The sequence below is a fragment of the Melospiza melodia genome, unplaced genomic scaffold (genome assembly GCF_035770615.1).
Source record: "Melospiza melodia melodia isolate bMelMel2 unplaced genomic scaffold, bMelMel2.pri scaffold_251, whole genome shotgun sequence".
NCBI lineage: Eukaryota > Metazoa > Chordata > Aves > Passeriformes > Passerellidae > Melospiza > Melospiza melodia.
Genome location: NW_026948576.1, coordinates 52,927 through 77,769, shown reverse-complemented (window position 1 = coordinate 77,769; position 24,843 = coordinate 52,927). Strand labels below are relative to the sequence as shown.

Here is a 24,843-nt window from a genome sequence, read left to right as displayed (position 1 = left end):
TCCCTTCAGTTACTCCTCAGCCGACGCCCCTCACCAGTGCAGATGGGACACCCCTCGCAAAGGAATCACCCTGAGTCAGGTCACAGGCCGGGGCAGATGCTTTGGCAATGCCACCCTAGCCAAGCGGGGAGGCAACGTCTGCACCAAAATTGTCAAACCCAACGGGAAAAACAATAAGTGGGCAGTCCCGTCCGCACCTGGGATGTGGGTTTGCCAGCGATCCGGAGTGAGTCCCTGTGTGTTCCTTGCCAAATTCGAGGACTCTAACGACTTCTGTGTCCAAGGTCTGATTGTTCCTAGGGCCCTGTACCACGCAGATGAAGAAGTGTATCGCCATTTCGAAGAAGTGTATCGCCATTTCGAAGAAGTGTATCGCCATTTCGAGGAACCCAGCCGGCTCCACAAAAGAGAAATAATAACAAGTATAACTATGGCAATGCTGCTGGGCCTGGGAGCAGCCGGAACGGCCACAGGAGTCTCAGCCCTGGCGACCCAGCACCAAGGACTGTCCCAGCTGCAGGCAACAATTGACGAGGACCTGCAGAGGATCGAGAAATCCATCTCCTTTCTAGAGAAGTCGGTCTCCTCACTCTCAGAAGTGGTCCTGCAGAACAGGCGAGGTCTGGACCTCCTGTTCATGCAGCGAGGGGGCCTGTGTGCCGCCTTGAAGGAGGAGTGCTGCTTCTATGCAGACCACACGGGAGTCGTGAGAGACTCCATGGCGGAACTCCCAAACAGACTGGCTCAGAGACAGAGAGACAGGGAAGCCCAACAGGGTTGGTTCGAGTCCTGGTTCAATCGATCACCTTGGCTAACCACCCTGATTTCTGCCCTAATAGGTGCATTGGCGATGCTGCTTTTAGCTGTCACCTCCGGACCATGCCTGCTGCACAAGCCGGTCTCGTTCGTTCAGAGCCGCCTGGATCGGGCCACCATCCTGTTCATAGGCCAGCAATTCACTGCTGTGAGTTCAACCAGGGAATTCAACCAGGGAACACTGCCAGTCACAAGATTTCCTAAACTTGCCTGGCAAAAATTTACTCGGGTTTACCAAACCCCTTTCCCTTATCGAACTTCATCCTTATACCTCACTCCGGTGCCCATGTACGTGACCACCTCACCCATTTGCGCAAAAGGTGGGTGGAGACGCGGTAGATAGGGACCGGCGGTCGGAAGATTACGCGATGTGACGGAAAGGCAAGACCCCTGTTCCCCTCAGATAAGAAACCACCCGAGGGGCGATGTAACCCCCCTAGCACCACTAACTTCCCATTCCACCCCTGGTAACTTTCCACTCCTTGCTGACCATAGATAGCAGAGGCAGATACCCCCGTGACGTAGGGACCCCTTAGACTATAAAACCCCACGAGAAGAGTTCATCAACACCTTTGGACCATCCACCACCTCGGTGTTTGCGTGCTCCTTGGCCCGAGAGACCCTGCAGAGTGGGTCACCTTGCTTTACATCAGAAGGCAACACTTTGGTCACCGCTGTCACCTCGCTGCCACCTCGCTGCCACCATGGTGTTCGTGTCCCCACCCGGTCACCTGGCCAGCTACAACCCGGTGGGTACCCCCAAAACTGGGGAGGGGGCGCCCCGAAAATGGGGCTGGTGGGGGTCTGTGGGACATTTGGGGATCCTTGGGAGGGACAATTTGGGGACCCTGTCACCCGGGTAGGGACATTTGGGGTCCCTGTCACCCTGGTGGGGACATTTGGGGTCCCTGTTACCATTTTGGGGTCCCTGTCACCCTGGAGGGGACATTTCGGGCATCCCTGTCACCCCAAAAATGGGGCTGTGGGCACCCCAAAAATGGGGAGGGGGTTTGGGGGGTCCCTGTCCCCATTTTGGGGGGTCCCTGTCCCCATTTTGGGGGGTCCCTGTCCCCATTCAGGCCCCCCTGACCCCCCGTTTCTGTGCCCCTCCAGCCCCTGCCCTACGTGGCCCCGGTGCCCGGGGGGCTCTGGCCGAGCATGGCCGTGAGCGTGCAGGGCGTAGTGAAAGCGCAAGCGGAGCGGTAACGCTGGGGGAGACTGGGGGGGACTGGGAGGGGATTGGGAGGGGATTGGGGGGGACTGGGAGGGGATTTGAGGAGATTGGGAGGGGATTTGGTGACATTTAAGGGGGGATTTGAGGGACCGGGAGGGATTGGGATGGGATTGGGGGGCACTGGGAGGGACTGGGAGCGACTGGGAGGGGATTGGGGGAAACTGGGATAGACTGGGAGGGACTGGCAGGGCACTGGGATGGGATTTGGGGACATTTGGGAGGGACTGGGATAAACTGGGAGGGCACTGGGAGGGACTGGGAGGGAATTGGGGATACTGGGATGGACTGGGAGGGACTGGAGGGTACTGGGTGACATTGGGTGACACTGGATGACAATGGGGTGACACTGGGGTGACACAGGTGGCATTCCTGTCCTCAGGTTCAGGCTTACCTGGCTGGGGTGGGGGTCCCGGGGGGACATTGAGGTGACCCTCTGTGACCCCAGGTGACACACAGGTGACACTGAGGTGACACAGGTGACACTGAGGTGACACAGGTGACACACAGGTGACGTTCCTGTCCCCAGGTTCCGCGTTGACCTGGCCCTGAGCACCCTGGAGGAGGCGGACATCGCCCTGCACATCAATCCCCGATTTGGGGCTGGGGTCACGGTGTTCAACAGCCGCCGCGGGGGGAGATGGGAGGAGGAGCTGAGTCGGGACCTGGCCCCCCTTCAACGGGGCAAAGTCTTCGAGATGATCATCGTTGTCACCCCCGAGGGCTACCGGGTATGGGGAGGGGTCCCGGGGGTCCTTGGGGGAGGATTTGGGGTCCTTAGGGGGGGATTTGTGGTCATTGGGGGGAGATCTGGGGGGGTTTGGGATCCTGAAACGGATGGGGGGACCCTTCGAGATGGTCATCAGTGCCACCCCCGAGGGCTACCGGGTATGGGGAGGGGTCCCAGGGGGATTTGGGGGGTCTTTGGGGGGATTTGGGGTGTCCAAGGGGGAGTTTGATGACCTAAGGAGGGGATTTGGGGTCATTGGAGGGAGATTTGGGGTCCTTAGGGGGGGATTTGGGGTGCCCAAGGGGAGATTTGGGGGTGCCCAGGGTGTATTTGGGATTTCTGGGTGAATATTTTGGAATTCCTGGGGATGTATTTGGGGTTCCAAGGGTATTTTGGGGTGTCCCAGGTGTATTTTGGGATCCCTGATCCCCGTTTTTCTCCCTTTTTCCCCCAGATCCTGGTGAACGGAAGCTTCTACCAGATGTTCCCTCACCGGATGCCCCCGGAGAACGTGAAGGCTCTGACCGTGGCCGGGGACCTGGAGCTGCTCTCGGCCTCGGTGATGGGCAGAGGGGTGAGACCTGAACCCCAAAAATATCCTGAACCCCAAAATCTGCACCCCAAAAATGATCCCGCACCCCAAAAATGACCCCTGAACCCAAAAAACGGCCAAAAAAAACCAACCCAGGACCCCAAAAAACAGCCCCAAAACACACCTGGAACCCCCCCTTACCTGGAGCTGCTCTCGGCCTCGGTGCTGTGCGGTGGGGTGAGACCCCAAAAACGCCCTGAACCCCAAAATCTGCACCCTAAAAATGACCCCTGCACCCTAAAAACAACCCCGACCCCAAAATTCCACCCCTAGACCCCAAACCCCAGCCCTGCACCCCAAAATCCCCCCCTGCACCCCAAATTTCCCGTCTGACACCCCCTCTTCCCTTGCAGGGCGCATCTTCTTCGGTCGGCCTGGTGAGTCTGGGGTGTCCCCAAATGATTTTTTGGGGGTCCCCAGGTGGGTTTGGGGGTGCCCAGGTGGGTTTTAGCGGCTCCCAGATGGATTTTGGGAATCCCCAAATGGATTTAGGGGGTCCCCAGGTGAATTTTGAGTTTCCCAGGCAAATTTTGGGGGTCCCCAAATGGATTTTGGGGGTCCCCAGATGATTCTGGGGTCCCCTGACCTCTGTTTCCCCCCCAGCGCAAGGCCAAGAGCTCCGAGTCTGACCTGCTGGTAAGTGGGGAGGGGTCCCCCCAAAATTCACCAGAACCCCAAAATTCCCCCCTCACCCATCAGGGGGGTTCCCCAGGTGCGACCCCCCCTCGTTGACCCCAAATTGTCCCCCACAGGAGATGACGCAGCCCCCCATCCTCCACCCGGTGAGTTTGGGGGGGATTTGTGGGTCCCGGGGGGATTTGGGGTGATTTGGGGGAGATTTGGGGGTTTGGGGTGACTCAAGGAGGGATTTGGGGGTTTTGGGGTGACTTAAGGGGGGGCGGTCGGGTGGTTTAAGAGGGGATTTGGGGGTCCCAGGGGGTTTTGAGGTGGTTTAAGGGGGGATTTGGGGAGTTTGGGGTGACTTAAGGGAGGATTTGGGGGTCCCGGGGGAGTCTGAGGTGACTCAAGGTGGGATTTGGGGGTCCCAGAGGGTGTTGGGGTGGCTTGAGGGGGTCTGGGGGTTTTGGGGGTCTCTGAGGGTGGGATTTGGGTTCTGGGGGATCTGTTGTGATTTGGGGGCTCCCGGGGGGGTCTCACCCCACTCTGAGCCCCCCATTTGTGCCCCCCCAGTCCGTCCCCTTCATTGCCACCATCCCGGGGGGGGTGATCCCCAAAAAAACCATCATCGTCAAGGGCTTCGTCCCCCGCAACGCCAAGAGGTACTGGGGACCCCCAGAGACCCCTCCCCAAAATCCCCCTGAGCCCCCCACAGCCGTCTGTGTCCCCAAAATTCTCCCAGGATCCCAAAACCTCCCAAAATCCACCCCAGCACCCCAAAAATCTTTCACAAGACCCCGTCTTTGACCTGCCCCCACCCCAAATCCTCCGTCAACACCTCAGGACCCCCAAATCCCAGAAATCCCCCCCAAACACCCCAAAATACCCCCTAACCCCCCTGTCACAACCCCAGGACCTCCTAAATCCCCCCCAAATCCCCCCAAACACCCCAAAATCTCCCCAAACACCCCTCACCACCCCAGGCACCCCAAAATGTCCCCCAAAATCCCCTCAAAATGCCCCAAATCCCCCCCAAACCCTCCAAAATGCCCCCCAAATCCTCCTCAAACTCCCCCTGGTACCACCCCAGGACCCCCACAGCCCCCAAAATTACCCTGAAACGCCCCCAAACACCCCCAAATCCCCAAAAATCGCTCCCAAACTCCACCAAAATCCTCCCTGAACCCCCCAGGTTCCACATCAACCTGCGGGTGGGCCGGGGTGGGGACGCGCTGCTGCACCTGAACCCCTCCAAACATCCCAAATCCCCTCCAAACCCCCCAAAATCCCCCCCAAACACCCTAAAATCGCCCCCAAACCCTCCAAATCACCCCCAAAAACGCCCCCAAATCCCCCAGGTTTCAGATCAACCTGCGTGTGGGCCCTACTGGGGACATCGTGCTGCACGTGAACCCCAGGATGGAAGAGGGCAACGCCGTGGTGCGGAATTCCCTACAGGGCGACTCGTGGGGCCGCGAGGAGAGGGACCTGCGCTGCAGCAGCCCCTTCCTGCCCGAACACTTCTTCGATGTGAGAGGGGGTCTGGGGTTCTGAGGGGGTTTTGGGGTGCTCAGAGGGGTTTGGAGTGGGTTTGCGGGAGTTTTGTGGTCCTCAGAGTGGGTTTGGGTGGGATTTGGGGTCCTTAGAGGGGGTTTGGGGTCTTCTGATGGGTTTTGGAGTGGGTTTGGGTGGGATTTGGGGTGCACAGAGGGGGTTTGGAGGGGATTTGGGGTCCTTAGAGGGGGTTTGGGTGGGATTTGGGGTCCTCAGAGGGGCTTGGAGGGGGTTTTGGGTCATGGGGATGGGAGCAAGGGGGGATTTGGGGTCCTCAGAGGGGGTTTGAGGTCCTGGGGAGGGGGCACAGGGTGGGATTTGGGATCTGGGGTGACTTTGAGGGTCTCTGGGGCACTTTGGGGGTCCCTGGGGTGACTTTGGGAGTCCCCGGGGTAACTCTGGGGGTCTCTGAGGTGATTTTTGAGGTCTCTGGGGTAACTCTGGGTGTGCCTGGGATGATTTTGGGGCCTCTGAGGTGACAGCCCCCTCTTTGTGCCCTGTTATTCCCCTCCAGCTTTCAATCTGCTGTGAGAACGATCGCTTCAATGTGTTCGCCAATGGGCAGCTGCTCTTCGATTTCCACTACCGGGTGCCAGTCGGGCCCCACGTGGACGTGCTGGAGATCAAGGGCGATGTGGTCCTGTCCTATGTCCATTTCTGACCCACAAGTGTCCTGGCACTGCCCAATAAGTGCCCTGGAACAGCTCTGTTACAGCCCCACAGCTGCCTGCAATTGCCCCAGAACTGCCCTGTAATTGCCCCATAACTGCCCCCCTCAGTTGCCCCCCAATTATCCTCTCCCGACACTGACCTCAATAAAGCTTTTAATGCTGCAGCTCCGGAGACTTGAGGGGAAAATGGGTGGGGAAGGTGAGGAGAAAAGAAGGAAATGTGAGAGGAAGAGAGGGAAATGTGAGGAGAGGAAAGGGCGGGAATCGTGAGGGGAAAATGGGTGGAGAACCTGAGGGGAGAAGAGAGGAAAATGTGAGGGGAGAAAAGGCGAGGAAATGTGAAGGGAAAAGAGAGGGAAGTGTGAGGGGAAAAGAGAGGGAAATATGAGGGGGGGAAGGGGAGAACGGAGGGGAGAAGAGAGAGAAACGTGAGGGGAGAAAAGGGCGGGAAACGTGAGGGGAGAAAAGGGCGGGAAACGTGAGGAGAAAAGAGAGAAATGTGAGGGGAAGAGAGAGAAATGTGAGGGGAGAAAAGAGAGGTGAGGGGAAAAGGGAGGGAAATGTGAGGGGACAAGACAGAAATGTAAGGGGGAAAAGGGCAGAAACCGTGAGGGGAAAAGGGAGGGAAATGTGAGGGGGAAAAGGGGGTGAAATATGAGGGGGAAAAGGGGGTGAAATGTGAGGGGAAAAGAGAGAAATGTGAAGGGAAAAGAGAGGTAAACGTGAGGGGAGAAGAGAAACAAATGTGAGGGGGAAAAGGGCGAGAATCGTGAGGGGAGAAAAGGGCAGGAATCATGAGGGGAGAAAAAAAATGTGAGGGGAGAAGGGAGGGAAATGTGAAGGGAGGTATGAGGGAAAAGTGAGAGAAATGTGAGGGGTAAAGAGAGGGAAATGTGAAGGGATAAAAGGGCATGAATGGTGAGGGCAAAGAGACAGAAATGTGAGGAGAAAAGAGAGATTTGTGAGGGGAGAAAAGGGCAGGAAATGTGAGGGGAAAAAAGAGCGGGAAACGTGAGGGGAAAACTGGCCAGGAACATAAGGTGAAAAGGGAGGGAAATGTGAGGGGAAAAGGGGGTGAAACATGAGGGAAGAAGAGAGAAATGCGAAGGGAAAAGAGAGGTAAATGTGAGGGGAGAAGAGAGACAAATGTGAGGGGAAAAAGGGCGAGAATCATGAGGGGAGGAGAAAAACGTGAGGGGGGAAGGGAGGGAAATGTGAAGGGAAAAGTGAGAGAAACATGAGGGGAAAAGAGAGGGAAATGTGAAGGGAGAAAAGGGCAGGAATCATGAGGGCAAAGAGAGAGAAATGTGAGGGGAAAAGAGAGAATGGGGAGGGGAGAAAAGGGCGGGAATCATGAGGGGAAACAGGCCGGGAACGTGAGGGGAAAAGGGAGGGAAATGTGAGGGGAGAGGAGAGAGAAACGTGAGGGGGAAAAAGGGCGGGAATCGTGAGGGGAGAAAAGGGCGGGAAAATGTGAGGGGAGAAAAGAGAGAATTGTGAGGAGAAAACGGCAGGCATTGTGAAGGGAAAAAGGGGGAAACGTGAGGGGAGAAAAGAGAGGGAGATGTGAGGGGACAAAAGGGGGAGCATTGTGAGGGGGTAAGTGGGAAATGTGAGGGGAAAAGGTGAAATAAACAGGGCCAGGAGACTTCTCCTTTTTAACGCCTTCAGTAAAAGCGATCAGCTCAGGATTGGGCGGCTCGACGGGTCATCAGCAGCGTCCGTCGTCTCTCCCAAGGCGACTCAGAGGAGGAGGATATGCACAGCTGTGTCCACAAGGGGCAGGCCTGGGCGATCCCAGCCCTCGTAGGATTCTTTAGGGCGAGACGTCCCCGTCTGATGTTCCTACCGCGGTCCGGGTCTCGCTTCCTCCCAGACCTCGCCCGGGGGCTCTCAAGACAGGGTGAGGAACAATGAAGGTTTCCAGCATCCCTGCAGGTCCAGCGCTCCGCTCCTCACACCCAGACATCACTCCAGTCTCTCAACTCTTATTTGGCTCGTTGTTTTTGGGGTCTTCTCAGTACAGAGGGGGGCCCACTCAGCATTCTGGTCTTGGAGTCACTTTGCATAACCCCCTCCACCTTCTCAGGTGTCTTCACTACTCTGGGAAAGGTGAAACTTAGCGTCGGGCAAGGCTCTGCTGATACAAGAGGAGCAATTAGCCACAACGACCCGTGATTACAATAACAAAACACGCAGAACTTGGGCAGGGCCACTGATCTGGCTGCCTCTTTGTAACTTTTTCTCACAAAAAAAATATTAACCGAATTTTCGTTCATAACAGTCCCCCCTCTTTTACTTTGATCGAGCTTAAATTTTAAGCTCGCATCAACTCACAATTTTTTTATTTTGAATCTACTATAAATCTCTTGTGCACTTTGGTAATCATGGTTACTTAACCTTGTTACTTTCCTTGGTTTCTTCAGGTTGGTCTGCACGGCAAGTACTATTTTAATAAAACAGATAAACAGTAAAAAGAGCAATCCTTCAAGTATACACACAGTCAGAAAAACTACCTTTTCCCATACATCCTTTTTGAAAATCTCCAGGTTCTCCCACCCACTGGGATCAAGTGTAGGAGTTTGATCTCGATTATTTACACATGCTAATATTTTTATTTCGTTTGAAATGTTCTTAATAATTGAATTCTTTATTTTTAATACTGCCTGGAGCTGGATGACTTTGTTTAACATAGATACTGGGATCCGAACTTGGCTTTTACAATTTTGGATTTTCTCCATTTCTATTTCACTTTGCCTGTTTTGTTTAATTTCTCTCAAATCATTATATATAGGAACTCTCAAACTTGATCCAGTTTCTTTGGGTAATAAGAAAATTGGTCTTATCACTCTAAGCAATGCAGCTGCCAGACCAGTCTCCTGACAATTTGGAGTGTGTTGTGGTATCAGAGATTAAACCTGGAGGTTTAGAGCTCCCCTGAAATGTGTTCCAAAAGGGGTTTATCTCTTTTCCAGTACACTCATATAAATACTTGCTACAAACAATTTTTCTTACCATTTTCACCATTTCTTTGCTTTTTACTAGATCTGCTGAGCTTGTTTCAGCAGCATCACATTGAAAGCACAACCAGGCTTCCCCTATGGGGCACTCTCCTAGGAGCGGCTGCCTAAAATGGCAGTATTGTATGCTATCCAATACACTATTTTATTTTTCTGATAAAGGACCAATTGGGAGAGGTGAACACAATCAGGGTTAGCTCTTTAGAGTCCCTTCTACCCGCTTCTCTGCTTAAACCTCTCTTGGTCTGTTCCCTGCCAATTTTGGTTTCCCCACCAGGGGAGTGCTCTGTAGAGGATTAACCTGGAGCCTTTAGAATTAAACTGGGGAACTTAAACCAGAATTACTTATTTACAGTCTTAAACTTTTTACTTAACATAGTTTACACAGAACAGTCTTGAAACATTTTAAGCAATGTTAGAGCTCTGACACCAATTTTTTCCATGCAGTTCAGTCTTTTTTGACTCTTCCTTCTGAGAGTCAACTTTACTTGTGATGTGGATGAACCTTTATCCAGTGCCCAGAGGTGGGAGTGGTGTGGACTCTGGCCCAATGCCAGAGAGAAAAACTGGGGCTCTGGCCCAATGCCAGAGGGAGAATGGGGTGCAGTCTGGTCCAATGCCAGAATGCCAGAGGGAAAAAATCTGATGTTGAATCCTGGTCCAATGCCAGGGGGTGAGAGTGATGTGAGTCCAACCTTTTTCCTTTGGTCTACACCGTCGAATTAGTGATGAAGAGTGCCTGAAATGGGCTTTCAAACACAGGCATTAATGGTCTGCAATGTTATGATTTTATCAAAACTCAGTTTCTCTGGTTAATGTTATTGGTTAACTTCTCTTTTCCTATAGATTGCATGTTTCTCTCATCAACTTCTGCATACTCTGTATTTTGCAAGGAGTTGTATTTCTCAAATTGTATTTCTCAAAGTATTTTTATTCTCCTATTTTTCTGTGCATTTAATTCACTGGTTTTCTGTTCTATTTTTCAAGATCTTATCTATTTATCTCTTGCTTCTGTTTCTTACCTTCACAGCGGCAATTTATGTTCACACTGATGGCACCTGGGGTCCTGGACTGTTCTCTTTCTCCCAAATTCTTATGCCAGCCGCCCTAATCATCTGGACTTCTTCTGGGGAAAATAATATACTCAGGGTGGAATTCATCTCCCCCCAGGTGTAGATATTTGGACCTAGAAATTGATCCGTTTGGTTGGCTATGCCCACTGGGTCCTCAACTAAATGCCCCAACTCTTTCTTGAATCCTCTCACCTCAGAAGCAGTTAGGGGAGCATTCACAAAGCCAACACCTCCCATAGGAACCTCTCTGAGGGGAAAGAGTCTCTCTGCCTTGGAGCTCTTGGATCTGGTGCTACAGTACGGCCCATCTCCAGATGCCAAACTACTTTGAGGGACATCTGGGTCACCCTGAACGTTCTGCCCATCAGCAGGTGTATTTGCTGATAGCTGTTTACTGGGCGAGGAGATGTTTGTGTCCCAACTAGGAGGAGGTAAAGGGACAGCAATAGGAGGGGGAGAAGAGCCTGAGTGGATATTAAGCGGAGCTGGAGAAGGGGTGGAGAATGCAGCAGGTGGAGCAGGCACTCGTGGTGGTGCAGAAGGGACTGGAGGGGCTGAAGGGGGTTGTGAGGGAGTGGTTACTGGAGGGGATACTGGGTTTATCACAGGGGAAGATGAAGAGGTGGAAGGAGGAGTTGGAGCAGGTGGTAATGAGATGGCAGCTGGGGGAAGAACCAGACCTGCCATTTGAGGTGCTTGAAGAAGAGGGTTATAAGGTGGAGGGGCAGAAGGAGGCAAATAATCCAGGGGGTCCCATCTTTTACTAGTCCTATCATCCCCTCCTTCATTCCCCTCTTCCTTCCTCTGTACCTTACAAACTCACACCCCTTCATCCCCAACAGCGCTCTTTACCCAGCAAGATACATAGAGTAATTGCTGAAGGAGTCGCTTTAAACACTCCCTTCAGTTACTCCTCAGCCGACGCCCCTCACCAGTGCAGATGGGACACCCCTCGCAAAGGAATCACCCTGAGTCAGGTCACAGGCCGGGGCAGATGCTTTGGCAATGCCACCCTAGCTGGGCGGAAAGGCAACGTCTGCACCAAAATTGTCAAACCCAACGGGAAAAACAATAAGTGGGCAGTCCCGTCCGCACCTGGGATGTGGGTTTGCCAGCGATCCGGAGTGAGTCCCTGTGTGTTCCTTGCCAAATTCGAGGACTCTAACGACTTCTGTGTCCAAGGTCTGATTGTTCCTAGGGCCCTGTACCACGCAGATGAAGAAGTGTATCGCCATTTCGAAGAAGTGTATCGCCATTTCGAAGAAGTGTATCGCCATTTCGAGGAACCCAGCCGGCTCCACAAAAGAGAAATAATAACAAGTATAACTATGGCAATGCTGCTGGGCCTGGGAGCAGCCGGAACGGCCACAGGAGTCTCAGCCCTGGCGACCCAGCACCAAGCACTGTCCCAGCTGCAGGCAACAATTGACGAGGACCTGCAGAGGATCGAGAAATCCATCTCCTTTCTAGAGAAGTTGGTCTCCTCACTCTCAGAAGTGGTCTTGCAGAACAGGCGAGGTCTGGACCTCCTGTTCATGCAGCGAGGGGGCCTGTGTGCCGCCTTGAAGGAGGAGTGCTGTTTCTATGCAGACCACACGGGAGTCGTGAGAGACTCCATGGCGGAACTCCCAAACAGACTGGCTCAGAGACAGAGAGACAGGGAGGCCCAACAGGGTTGGTTCGAGTCCTGGTTCAATCGATCACCTTGGCTAACCACCCTGATTTCTGCCCTGATAGGTGCATTGGCGATGCTGCTTTTAGCTGTCACCTCCGGACCATGCCTGCTGAACAAGCTGGTCTCGTTCGTTCAGAGCTGCCTGGAACGGGCCACCATCCTGTTCATAGGCCAGCAATTCACTGCTGTGAGTTCAACCAGGGAATTCAACCAGGGAACACTGCCAGTCACAAGATTTCCTAAACTTGCCTGGCAAAAATTTACTCAGGTTTACCAAACCCCTTTCCCTTATCGAACTTCATCCTTATACCTCACTCCGGTGCCCATGTACGTGACCACCTCACCCATTTGCGCAAAAGGTGGGTGGAGACGCGGTAGATAGGGACCGGCGGTCGGAAGATTACGCGATGTGACGGAAAGGCAAGACCCCTGTTCCCCTCAGATAAGAAACCACCCGAGGGGCGATGTAACCCCCCTAGCACCACTAACTTCCCATTCCACCCCTGGTAACTTTCCACTCCTTGCTGACCATAGATAGCAGAGGCAGATACCCCCGTGACGTAGGGACCCCTTAGACTATAAAACCCCACGAGAAGAGTTCATCAACACCTTTGGACCATCCACCACCTCGGTGTTTGCGTGCTCCTTGGCCCGAGAGACCCTGCAGAGTGGGTCACCTTGCTTTACATCAGAAGGCAACACTTTGGTCACCGCTGTCACCTCGCTGCCACCTCGCTGCCACCATGGTGTTCGTGTCCCCACCCGGTCACCTGGCCAGCTACAACCCGGTGGGTACCCCCAAAACTGGGGAGGGGGCGCCCCGAAAATGGGGCTGGTGGGGGTCTGTGGGACATTTGGGGATCCTTGGGAGGGACAATGTGGGGACCCTGTCACCCGGGTAGGGACATTTGGGGTCCCTGTCACCCTGGTGGGGACATTTGGGGTCCCTGTTACCATTTTGGGGTCCCTGTCACCCTGGAGGGGACATTTCGGGCATCCCTGTCACCCCAAAAATGGGGCTGTGGGCACCCCAAAAATGGGGAGGGGGTTTGGGGGGTCCCTGTCCCCATTTTGGGGGGTCCCTGTCCCCATTTTGGGGGGTCCCTGTCCCCATTCAGGCCCCCCTGACCCCCCGTTTCTGTGCCCCTCCAGCCCCTGCCCTACGTGGCCCCGGTGCCCGGGGGGCTCTGGCCGAGCATGGCCGTGAGCGTGCAGGGCGTAGTGAAAGCGCAAGCGGAGCGGTAACGCTGGGGGAGACTGGGGGGGACTGGGAGGGGATTGGGAGGGGATTGGGGGGGACTGGGAGGGGATTTGAGGAGATTGGGAGGGGATTTGGTGACATTTAAGGGGGGATTTGAGGGACCGGGAGGGATTGGGATGGGATTGGGGGGCACTGGGAGGGACTGGGAGCGACTGGGAGGGGATTGGGGGAAACTGGGATAGACTGGGAGGGACTGGCAGGGCACTGGGATGGGATTTGGGGACATTTGGGAGGGACTGGGATAAACTGGGAGGGCACTGGGAGGGACTGGGAGGGAATTGGGGATACTGGGATGGACTGGGAGGGACTGGAGGGTACTGGGTGACATTGGGTGACACTGGATGACAATGGGGTGACACTGGGGTGACACAGGTGGCATTCCTGTCCTCAGGTTCAGGCTTACCTGGCTGGGGTGGGGGTCCCGGGGGGACATTGAGGTGACCCTCTGTGACCCCAGGTGACACACAGGTGACACTGAGGTGACACAGGTGACACTGAGGTGACACAGGTGACACACAGGTGACGTTCCTGTCCCCAGGTTCCGCGTTGACCTGGCCCTGAGCACCCTGGAGGAGGCGGACATCGCCCTGCACATCAATCCCCGATTTGGGGCTGGGGTCACGGTGTTCAACAGCCGCCGCGGGGGGAGATGGGAGGAGGAGCTGAGTCGGGACCTGGCCCCCCTTCAACGGGGCAAAGTCTTCGAGATGATCATCGTTGTCACCCCCGAGGGCTACCGGGTATGGGGAGGGGTCCCGGGGGTCCTTGGGGGAGGATTTGGGGTCCTTAGGGGGGGATTTGTGGTCATTGGGGGGAGATCTGGGGGGGTTTGGGATCCTGAAACGGATGGGGGGACCCTTCGAGATGGTCATCAGTGCCACCCCCGAGGGCTACCGGGTATGGGGAGGGGTCCCAGGGGGATTTGGGGGGTCTTTGGGGGGATTTGGGGTGTCCAAGGGGGAGTTTGATGACCTAAGGAGGGGATTTGGGGTCATTGGAGGGAGATTTGGGGTCCTTAGGGGGGGATTTGGGGTGCCCAAGGGGAGATTTGGGGGTGCCCAGGGTGTATTTGGGATTTCTGGGTGAATATTTTGGAATTCCTGGGGGTGTATTTGGGGTTCCAAGGGTATTTTGGGGTGTCCCAGGTGTATTTTGGGGTGTCCCAGGTGTATTTTGGGATCCCTGATCCCCGTTTTTCTCCCTTTTTCCCCCAGATCCTGGTGAACGGAAGCTTCTACCAGATGTTCCCTCACCGGATGCCCCCGGAGAACGTGAAGGCTCTGACCGTGGCCGGGGACCTGGAGCTGCTCTCGGCCTCGGTGATGGGCAGAGGGGTGAGACCTGAACCCCAAAAATATCCTGAACCCCAAAATCTGCACCCCAAAAATGATCCCGCACCCCAAAAATGACCCCTGAACCCAAAAAACGGCCAAAAAAAAACCAACCCAGGACCCCAAAAAACAGCCCCAAAACACACCTGGAACCCCCCCTTACCTGGAGCTGCTCTCAGCCTCGGTGCTGTGCGGTGGGGTGAGACCCCAAAAACGCCCTGAACCCCAAAATCTGCACCCTAAAAATGACCCCTGCACCCTAAAAACAACCCCGACCCCAAAATTCCACCCCTAGACCCCAAACCCCAGCCCTGCACCCCAAAATCCCCCCCCTGCACCCCATATTTCCCGTCTGACACCCCCTCTTCCCTTGCAGGGCGCATCTTCTTCGGTCGGCCTGGTGAGTCTGGGGTGTCCCCAAATGATTTTTTGGGGGTCCCCAGGTGGGTTTGGGGGTGCCCAGGTGGGTTTTAGCGGCTCCCAGATGGATTTTGGGAATCCCCAAATGGATTTAGGGGGTCCCCAGGTGAATTTTGAGTTTCCCAGGCAAATTTTGGGGGTCCCCAAATGGATTTTGGGGGTCCCCAGATGATTCTGGGGTCCCCTGACCTCTGTTTCCCCCCCAGCGCAAGGCCAACAGCTCCGAGTCTGACCTGCTGGTAAGTGGGGAGGGGTCCCCCCAAAATTCACCAGAACCCCAAAATTCCCCCCTCACCCATCAGGGGGGTTCCCCAGGTGCGACCCCCCCTCGTTGACCCAAATTGTCCCCCACAGGAGATGACGCAGCCCCCCATCCTCCACCCGGTGAGTTTGGGGGGGATTTGTGGGTCCCGGGGGGATTTGGGGTGATTTGGGGGAGATTTGGGGGTTTGGGGTGACTCAAGGAGGGATTTGGGGGTTTTGGGGTGACTTAAGGGGGGGCGGTCGGGTGGTTTAAGAGGGGATTTGGGGGTCCCAGGGGGTTTTGAGGTGGTTTAAGGGGGGATTTGGGGAGTTTGGGGTGACTTAAGGGAGGATTTGGGGGTCCCGGGGGAGTCTGAGGTGACTCAAGGTGGGATTTGGGGGTCCCAGAGGGTGTTGGGGTGGCTTGAGGGGGTCTGGGGGTTTTGGGGGTCTCTGAGGGTGGGATTTGGGTTCTGGGGGATCTGTTGTGATTTGGGGGCTCCCGGGGGGGTCTCACCCCACTCTGAGCCCCCCATTTGTGCCCCCCCAGTCCGTCCCCTTCATTGCCACCATCCCGGGGGGGTGATCCCCAAAAAAACCATCATCGTCAAGGGCTTCGTCCCCCGCAACGCCAAGAGGTACTGGGGACCCCCAGAGACCCCTCCCCAAAATCCCCCTGAGCCCCCCACAGCCGTCTGTGTCCCCAAAATTCTCCCAGGATCCCAAAACCTCCCAAAATCCACCCCAGCACCCCAAAAATCTTTCACAAGACCCCGTCTTTGACCTGCCCCCACCCCAAATCCTCCGTCAACACCTCAGGACCCCCAAATCCCAGAAATCCCCCCCAAACACCCCAAAATACCCCCTAACCCCCCTGTCACAACCCCAGGACCTCCTAAATCCCCCCAAATCCCCCCAAACACCCCAAAATCTCCCCAAACACCCCTCACCACCCCAGGCACCCCAAAATGTCCCCCAAAATCCCCTCAAAATGCCCCAAATCCCCCCCAAACCCTCCAAAATGCCCCCCAAATCCTCCTCAAACTCCCCCTGGTACCACCCCAGGACCCCCACAGCCCCCAAAATTACCCTGAAACGCCCCCAAACACCCCCAAATCCCCAAAAATCGCCCCCAAACTCCCCCCAAATCCTCCCTGAACCCCCCAGGTTCCACATCAACCTGCGGGTGGGCCGGGGTGGGGACGCGCTGCTGCACCTGAACCCCTCCAAACATCCCAAATCCCCTCCAAACCCCCCAAAATCCCCCCCAAACACCCTAAAATCGCCCCCAAACCCTCCAAATCACCCCCAAAAACGCCCCCAAATCCCCCAGGTTTCAGATCAACCTGCGTGTGGGCCCTACTGGGGACATCGTGCTGCACGTGAACCCCAGGATGGAAGAGGGCAACGCCGTGGTGCGGAATTCCCTACAGGGCGACTCGTGGGGCCGCGAGGAGAGGGACCTGCGCTGCAGCAGCCCCTTCCTGCGCGAACACTTCTTCGATGTGAGAGGGGGTCTGGGGTTCTGAGGGGGTTTTGGGGTGCTCAGAGGGGTTTGGAGTGGGTTTGCGGGAGTTTTGTGGTCCTCAGAGTGGGTTTGGGTGGGATTTGGGGTCCTTAGAGGGGGTTTGGGGTCTTCTGATGGGTTTTGGAGTGGGTTTGGGTGGGATTTGGGGTGCACAGAGGGGGTTTGGAGGGGATTTGGGGTCCTTAGAGGGGGTTTGGGTGGGATTTGGGGTCCTCAGAGGGGCTTGGAGGGGGTTTTGGGTCATGGGATGGGAGCAAGGGGGGATTTGGGGTCCTCAGAGGGGGTTTGAGGTCCTGGGGAGGGGCACAGGGTGGGATTTGGGATCTGGGGTGACTTTGAGGGTCTCTGGGGCACTTTGGGGGTCCCTGGGGTGACTTTGGGAGTCCCCGGGGTAACTCTGGGGGTCTCTGAGGTGATTTTTGAGGTCTCTGGGTAACTCTGGGTGTGCCTGGGATGATTTTGGGCCTCTGAGGTGACAGCCCCCTCTTTGTGCCCTGTTATTCCCCTCCAGCTTTCAATCTGCTGTGAGAACGATCGCTTCAATGTGTTCGCCAATGGGCAGCTGCTCTTCGATTTCCACTACCGGGTGCCAGTCGGGCCCCACGTGGACGTGCTGGAGATCAAGGGCGATGTGGTCCTGTCCTATGTCCATTTCTGACCCACAAGTGTCCTGGCACTGCCCAATAAGTGCCCTGGAACAGCTCTGTTACAGCCCCACAGCTGCCTGCAATTGCCCCAGAACTGCCCTGTAATTGCCCCATAACTGCCCCCCTCAGTTGCCCCCCAATTATCCTCTCCCGACACTGACCTCAATAAGCTTTTAATGCTGCAGCTCCGGAGACTTGAGGGGAAAATGGGTGGGGAAGGTGAGGAGAAAAGAAGGAAATGTGAGAGGAAGAGAGGGAAATGTGAGGAGAGGAAAGGGCGGGAATCGTGAGGGGAAAATGGGTGGAGAACCTGAGGGGAGAAGAGAGGAAAATGTGAGGGGAGAAAAGGCGAGGAAATGTGAAGGGAAAAGAGAGGGAAGTGTGAGGGGAAAAGAGAGGGAAATATGAGGGGGGGAAGGGGAGAACGGAGGGGAGAAGAGAGAGAAACGTGAGGGGAGAAAAGGGCGGGAAACGTGAGGGGAGAAAAGGGCGGGAAACGTGAGGAGAAAAGAGAGAAATGTGAGGGGAAGAGAGAGAAATGTGAGGGGAGAAAAGAGAGGTGAGGGGAAAAGGGAGGGAAATGTGAGGGGACAAGACAGAAATGTAAGGGGGAAAAGGGCAGAAACCGTGAGGGGAAAAGGGAGGGAAATGTGAGGGGGAAAAGGGGGTGAAATATGAGGGGGAAAAGGGGGTGAAATGTGAGGGGAAAAGAGAGAAATGTGAAGGGAAAAGAGAGGTAAACGTGAGGGGAGAAGAGAAACAAATGTGAGGGGGAAAAGGGCGAGAATCGTGAGGGGAGAAAAGGGCAGGAATCATGAGGGGAGAAAAAAAATGTGAGGGGAGAAGGGAGGGAAATGTGAAGGGAGGTATGAGGGAAAAGTGAGAGAAATGTGAGGGGTAAAGAGAGGGAAATGTGAAGGGATAAAAGGGCATGAATGGTGAGGGCAAAGAGACAGAAATGTGAGGAGAAAAGAGAGATTTGTGAGGGGAGAAAAGGGCAGGAAATGTGAGGGGAAAAAAGAGCGGGAAACGTGAGGGGAAAACTGGCCAGGAACATAAGGTGAAAAGGGAGGGAAATGTGAGGGGAAAAGGGGGTGAAACATGAGGGAAGAAGAGAGAAATGCGAAGGGAAAAGAGAGGTAAATGTGAGGGGAGAAGAGAGACAAATGTGAGGGGAAAAAGGGCGAGAATCATGAGGGGAGGAGAAAAACGTGAGGGGGGAAGGGAGGGAAATGTGAAGGGAAAAGTGAGAGAAACATGAGGGGAAAAGAGAGGGAAATGTGAAGGGAGAAAAGGGCAGGAATCATGAGGGCAAAGAGAGAGAAATGTGAGGGGAAAAGAGAGAATGGGGAAGGGAGTAAAGGGCGGGAATCATGAGGGGAAAACAGGCCGAGAACGTGAGGGGAAAAGGGAGGGAAACGTGAGGGGAGAGGAGAGAGAACTGTGAGGGGGAAAAAGGGCGGGAATCGTGAGGGGAGAAAAGGGCGGGAAAATGTGAGGGGAGAAAAGAGAATTGTGAGGAGAACACGGCAGGAATTGTGAGGGGAAAAAGGGGGAAACGTGAGGGGAGAAAAGAGAGGGAAATGTGAGGGGAGAAAAGGGGGAGCATTGTGAGGGGGTAAGTGGGAAATGTGAGGGGAAAAGGGAGGCAAACATGAGGGGAGAAGAGAGAGAAATGTGAGGGGAGGAAAAAGTGGGAATCGTGAGGGGAGAAAATAGCATGAATCGTGAAGGGAAAAGGGAGAGAAATGTGAGGAAAAGACAGAAGGAAACGTGAAGGGAAGAGAGAGGGAAATGTGAGAGGAAAAGGGAGAGATACGTGAGGGGAAAGGGGGGAAACCATGACTCTCCAGGAGCTCCCTGGGACCCCTCAAAACCGCCCAGGATCCCCTGGCCCTTTACTGACCCCTCCACTGCCTCCCCAGTTCAGCCCAGTTCAGCCTGACACTGACCCAACTGCAATCCCAGTACTGTTCCAGTACAATCCCAGTACGGTTCCAGTACAAACCCAGTACAATCCAGTACGGTTCCAGTACAATCCCAGAACAAATCCAGTATGGTTCCAGTACAACCCCAGTACAATCCCAGTGTGGTTCCAGTACGGTTCCAGTACAACCCCAGTACAATCCAGTACGGTTCCAGTATAACCCCAGTATGGTTCCAGTACAATCCCAGTACAATCCCAGTATGGTTCCAGTACAATCCCAGTACAATCCAGTACGGTTCCAGTACAACCGCAGTACAAATCCAGTACGGTTCCAGTACAATCCCAGTATGGTTCCAGTACAACCCCAGTACAATCCGGTACGGTTCCAGTACAACCCCAGTGTGGTCTCACTGTCCTTCCTGTACAAACCCAGTATGATCCCAGTAAGATCAGCTGCAATCCAGTTTGTCCCAGTTTGTCCCAGTCCCTCCCAGTCCCTCCATTCCCGCCCCAGTTCGGGACGCTGCCACATTGGAAGTGGGCGTAGCTGAAGCGATGCGCGTGAACGAAGTCCACGCACGCGCTCTCGCTCTGTGGGCGTGGCCAGTGAGCAGCGGCGAACCGGAAGTGGCTGTGACGTCCCTTCCGGAGGAGCCGCGAACATGGCGCTGTTCGAGCAGATGCGGGCGAACGTGGGGAAACTGCTGCGGGGCATCGACCGGTACTGGGAGCGCTGGGAGGGACTGGGAGGGGATTGGGGGGGACTGGGAGGGACTGGGGAGGGACTGGGGGGGGACTGGGAGGGGATTGGGGGGGGGTCCCAGGTGTGTAAAAGGGGTCCCAGGTGTGTAAAGTGGGGTCCCAGGTGTGTCACAAGTGTGTTCCAGGTGTGTAAAGGGGTCCCAGGTGTGTAAAGTGGGGTCCCAGGTATGTAAAGGGGTCCCAGGTGTGTAAAGTGGGGTCCCAGGTGTGGCCAGGTGTGTCCCAGGTGTGTAAAGGGGGGTCACAGGTGTGTCCCAGGTGTGTAAAGTGGGGTCCCAGGTGTGTAAAGGGGGTCCCAGGTGTGGCCAGGTGTGTCCCAGGTGTGTAAAGGGGGGGTCACAGGTGTGTCACAGGTGTGTAAAGTGGGGTCCTAGGTGTGTAAAGGGGTCCCAGGTGTGGCCAGGTGTGTAAAGGGAGGCCCCAGGTGTGTAAAGGGGTCCCAGGTGTGTAAAGTGGGGTCCCAGGTGTGGCCAGGTGTGTCCCAGGTGTGTAAAGGGAGGTCCCAGGTGTGTAAAGGGGATCCCAGGTGTGTAAAGGGGGTCCCAGGTGTGTAAAAGGGGGGGTCCCAGGTGTGTCCCAGGTGTGTAAACGGGGGGTCACAGGTGTGTAAAGGGGTCCCAGATGTGCCCAGATGTGTCACAGGTGTGTCACAGGCGTGTCACACGCGTGTCTCACACAGGTACAACCCCGAGAACCTGGCCACGCTGGAGCGCTACGTGGAGACGCAGGCCAAGGAGAACGCCTACGACCTGGAGGCCAACCTGGCCGTGCTGAAGCTGTGAGAGCACCTGGGGGGCTCGGGGAGGATTTTGGGGTGCTCAGGAGGATTTTGGGGGGCTCAGGGTGGATTTTGAGGAGCTCAGGAGGATTTTGGGGGCTCAGGGAGGATTTTGGGGGCTCAGAGGGGATTTGGGGGGGGCTCAGGGTGGGATTTGGGGGGCTCAGAGGGGATTTTCGGGGTGCTCAGGATGAATTTTGGGGTGCTCAGGGGTGAATTTTGAGGAGCTCAGAGGGGGATTTTGGGGTGCTCAGGAGGATTTTGGGGGGCTCACCTGGGCCCACCTGTGCAGGTACCAGTTTGGGGGGCTCAGGGTGGGATTTGGGGGGCTCAGAGGAGGATTTTGAGGAGCTCAGGGTGAATTTTGGGGTGCTCAGGGGGGATTTTGGGGTGCTCAGGAGGATTTTGGGGTGCTCAGGAGGATTTTGGGGGCTCAGGGGGGGATTTTGGGGTGCTCAGGAGGATTTTGGGGTGCTCAGGAGGATTTTGGGGGCTCAGGGGGGGATTTTGGGGTGCTCAGGAGGATTTTGGGGTGCTCAGGAGGATTTTGGGGGCTCAGGGGGGGATTTTGGGGTGCTCAGGAGGATTTTGGGGTGCTCAGGAGGATTTTGGGGGCTCAGGGTGAATTTTGGGGTGCTCAGGGGGGATTTTGGGGTCCCAGATCTCACCTGTGCTCACCTGTGCAGGTACCAGTTCAACCCAGCGTTCTTCCAGACGGGGGTGACGGCGCAGATCCTGCTCAAGGCTCTCACCAACCTCCCCCACACTGACTTCACCCTCTGCAAGTGCATGATCGACCAGGCACACGTATCCTGGCACCCCAAAATATGAGGGGACCCCGAAAATGGGACACCCCAAATCCAGGGAACCCCCAAATCCAGGGAAAAACCCCAAAAAACCCCAAAATTCAGGGAAAATCCCCAAAAAAACCCCAAAATCCAGAGCAAAACCCCCAAATCCTGAGGGGTTTCACCCTCTGCAAGTGCATGATCGACCAGGCACACGTATCCTGGCACCCCAAAATATGGGGGGACCCCGAAAATGGGACACCCCAAATCCAGAGAACCCCCAAATTTCCTAAAAAAAAAAACCCCAAATCCCATAAGGACCCCCCAAACCTCCCCAGGGACCCCCATTTTCCCTCTCTCCCCAGAGAGACCAAATCTGGCCTTTCTCCCCTCAAAATGCAAATCTGGCCTTTCTCCCCTCAAAATCCCCCCCCAAATCCCGATTTTGGGGGCCTGGGTGAGGGAGATTTTTGGGGTTCAGCCCCAAAACTCCCCAATTTTGTCCCAAATTTCCCCTTGACCCCCCAAAACCTCAGCAAGAGGAGCGCCCCATCCGGCAGATCCTGTACCTGGGCGAGCTGCTGGAGACCTGCCACTTCCAGTCCTTCTGGGTGAGCAGCCCCCCCAAAACGTTTGGGGGGTCCCCAAAATCCTGGGGAGGGGTCCTGGAGATAAAGGGGGAGCCCTAAATGTGGGGGTGACCCCCCCAAAAATTCCTGCAGCAAGCGCTGGATGAGAACATGGAGCTGCTGGAGGGGATCACCGGCTTCGAGGACTCCGTCAGGAAATGTGAGGGGAATTTGGGGGGTCCTGGGGGGGCTTTGGGGGGTCCTGGGGGGCTTTGGGGGGTCCTGGGGGGGCTTTGGGGAGTCCTGGGGGGCTTTTGGGGGTCCTGGGGGGGTTTGGAGAGAATCTTGAGGGGCTTTGGGGGGTCCTGGGGGGCTTTGGGGGGAATTGTGAGGGGCTTTGGGGGGTCCTGGAGGGGTTTGGAGGGAATCTTGAGGGGCTTTGGGGAGGTTTTTGGGGTCCTGGGGAGGTTTTGGGGGTCCTGGAGGGGTTTGGAGGGAATCCTGGGGAGGTTTTGGGGGTTCCTAGGGAGATTTTGGGGGTCTTGGAGAGGTTTTGGGGGTCCTTGAGGGAATCCTGAGAGTCTTTGGGGAGGTTTTGGGGGGCTTGGGGAGGTTTTGGGGGTCCTGAGTTATTTTTAGGGGGCTCCTGGAGGAACCTGGGGGTGATTCAGGGGGGATTTGAGGGTCCCTGAGGGGGTTTTGGGGGTTTCTAGGGAGGTTTTGGGGGTCCTGGAGGGGTTTGGGGGGAACCTTGAGGAGGTTTTGGGGGTCCTGAGTTATTTTTAGGGTTCCTGGAAGAACCTGGGGGTGCTTCAGGGGAGTTTTGGGGTCCAGAGGAGTCCTGGGAGGAGAATTGGAGCATCCAGGAGAGGATTTGTGACATCCTGGGGAGCTCCCAGGCGGTTGTTTGGGGGTCTGGGGGTTTTTGGGGGGGTCCTGGGCAGTTTTGGGGGGGCCTCTGTGACATCTTGGGGGTCCCCACAGTCATTTGCCACGTGGTGGGGATCACGTACCAGCACATCGACCGCTGGCTGCTCGCCGAGATGCTGGGGGACCTCTCAGGTGAGGGGGTTTGGGGGTCCCAGGTGGGGTTTGGGGGGGTCCCAGGTGGGGTTTGGGGAGTCGTGAGAGGGGTTTTGGGGGTCCCAGGTGGGGTTTGGGGGGTCCCAGGTGTAATTTGGGTTCTGGAGGGAGTTTGGGAGGGTCCTGAGGGGTTTTGGGGGGTCTCAGGTGGGGTTTGGGGAGTCCCAGGTGGGGTTTGGGGGTCCCAGGTGGGGTTTGGGGAGTCGTGAGAGGGGTTTTGGGGGTCCTGGATGGAGTTTTGTGGGTCCCAGGTGGGGTTTGGGGGTCCCAGGTGGGGTTTGGGGGGGTCCTGGATGGAGTTTTGGGGGTCCCAGGTGGGGTTTGGGGAGTCCCAGGTGGGGTTTGGGGGGTCCCAGGTGGGGTTTGGGGGTCCCAGGTGGGGTTTGGGGGGTCCTGGATGGAGTTTTGGGGGTCCCAGGTGGGGTTTGGGGGTCCCAGGTGGGGTTTGGGGGGTCCCAGGTGTAATTTGGGTTCTGGAGGGAGTTTGGGAGGGTCCTGAGGGGTTTTGGGGGGTCCCAGGTGGGATTTTGGGGTTCCCAGGTGGAAGTTGGGTTCTGGAGGGAGCTTTGGGAGGCTCCTGAGGGGGTTTGGGGGGTCCTGAGGGAGCTTGGGAGGGTCCTGTGATGAGGTTTGGGGGGTCCTGGAGAGGTGCAAGAGGGTCTGGAAGGCTCTGGGGGGGTTTTGGGGGTCTCTAGGGGGTGTCCAAGCCCCCCCCAGACCCCTCTGTGCCCCCCCAGAGTCGCAGCTGAGGGTGTGGATGAGCAAATACGGATGGACAGAGCCGGAGCCGGGGCGGATCCTCATCTCCAACCAGGAGGAGAACATCAAACCCAAGAACATCGTGGAGAAAATCGACTTCGACAGTGGGTTGGGGGTCCTGAGGGGGATTTGGGGCATCCTGGTGGGAGTCTGGGGACGGTTTGAGGGGTCCTTAGGGGATTTTGGGAGGATACAGAGGAGATTTTGGGGTGCTGGAGGAGATTTGGGGGATCTGGAGAGGGTTTGAGGCAATACAGGAGGGTCCTGGGGGTGTCCTGAGGAGTTTTGGGGGTCTGGGGAGGGATACAGGAGGGTCCCAGGGGTGCCCTGAGGAGTTTTGGATGGGTTTTGGGGGTCTTGGGAGGGATACAGGAGGGTCCTAGGGGTGTCTGAGGAGTTTTGGGGCTCTGGGGAGGGATACAGGAGAAGCCCAGGGGTGTCCTGAGGAGTTTTGGGGGTCTTGGGAGGGATACAGGGGGGTCCCAGGGGTGTCCTGAGGAGTTTTGGATGAGTTTTAAAGGGTTTTGGGGGTCTGGGGATGGATACAGGAGAAGCCCAGGGGTTTCTGAGGGAGATTGGAAGCACAGTGGTGTCTTTGCCTCCCCTCATCTCACCTGTTTTCCTCCCAGGTGTGTCCAGCATCATGGCGTCCTCTCTCTGAGCCCCTCAAAAGCGAGCCCTCAACACCGACCCCCCAATTCCAACCCCCCAACCCCGATCCTGCCCAGTTTAACCAGTAAAGAGGTTTCAAAGTGGAACTAGGCTCG

The 24,843-nt window shown here is 56.0% G+C and overlaps 3 protein-coding genes across 4 annotated transcripts; all 3 read left to right on the top strand.

The window, feature by feature from the left end:
* The first annotated feature begins 1,156 nt into the window (after positions 1 to 1,156).
* On the top strand, positions 1,157 to 6,376 carry LOC134433772 (galectin-4-like). Its single transcript, XM_063182483.1, has 10 exons — positions 1,157 to 1,565; positions 1,930 to 2,018; positions 2,577 to 2,778; positions 3,232 to 3,351; positions 3,723 to 3,746; positions 3,973 to 4,005; positions 4,122 to 4,151; positions 4,561 to 4,649; positions 5,346 to 5,517; positions 6,056 to 6,376. Exons 1-10 carry the CDS (start codon positions 1,521 to 1,523, stop codon positions 6,200 to 6,202), a joined length of 951 nt encoding a protein of 316 aa, XP_063038553.1. The 5' UTR covers positions 1,157 to 1,520; the 3' UTR covers positions 6,203 to 6,376.
* Positions 6,377 to 12,359: 5,983 nt separating this feature from the next.
* LOC134433769 (galectin-4-like) lies at positions 12,360 to 17,571 on the top strand. The gene is given in 11 exon segments (XM_063182480.1): positions 12,360 to 12,768; positions 13,133 to 13,221; positions 13,780 to 13,981; positions 14,456 to 14,575; positions 14,949 to 14,972; positions 15,199 to 15,231; positions 15,347 to 15,376; positions 15,786 to 15,816; positions 15,819 to 15,873; positions 16,569 to 16,740; positions 17,275 to 17,571. Coding segments are annotated over 11 exon segments (948 nt in total). The 5' UTR covers positions 12,360 to 12,723; the 3' UTR covers positions 17,422 to 17,571.
* Positions 17,572 to 19,942: 2,371 nt separating this feature from the next.
* On the top strand, positions 19,943 to 24,834 carry EIF3K (eukaryotic translation initiation factor 3 subunit K). Of its 2 annotated transcripts, XM_063182478.1 has the most exons (8): positions 19,943 to 20,058; positions 20,779 to 20,877; positions 21,564 to 21,684; positions 22,202 to 22,276; positions 22,388 to 22,454; positions 23,219 to 23,296; positions 24,055 to 24,180; positions 24,706 to 24,834. In XM_063182478.1, the coding sequence occupies exons 1-8, from the start codon at positions 20,000 to 20,002 to the stop codon at positions 24,735 to 24,737; spliced, it is 657 nt and encodes a 218-aa protein (XP_063038548.1). In that variant the 5' UTR covers positions 19,943 to 19,999; the 3' UTR covers positions 24,738 to 24,834. The 2 variants fall into 2 exon arrangements, with proteins under 2 accessions (XP_063038548.1, XP_063038549.1); XM_063182479.1 differs by lacking the exons at positions 19,943 to 20,058; positions 20,779 to 20,877; positions 21,564 to 21,684 and adding an exon at positions 21,831 to 21,881.
* Positions 24,835 to 24,843: the final 9 nt, after the last annotated feature.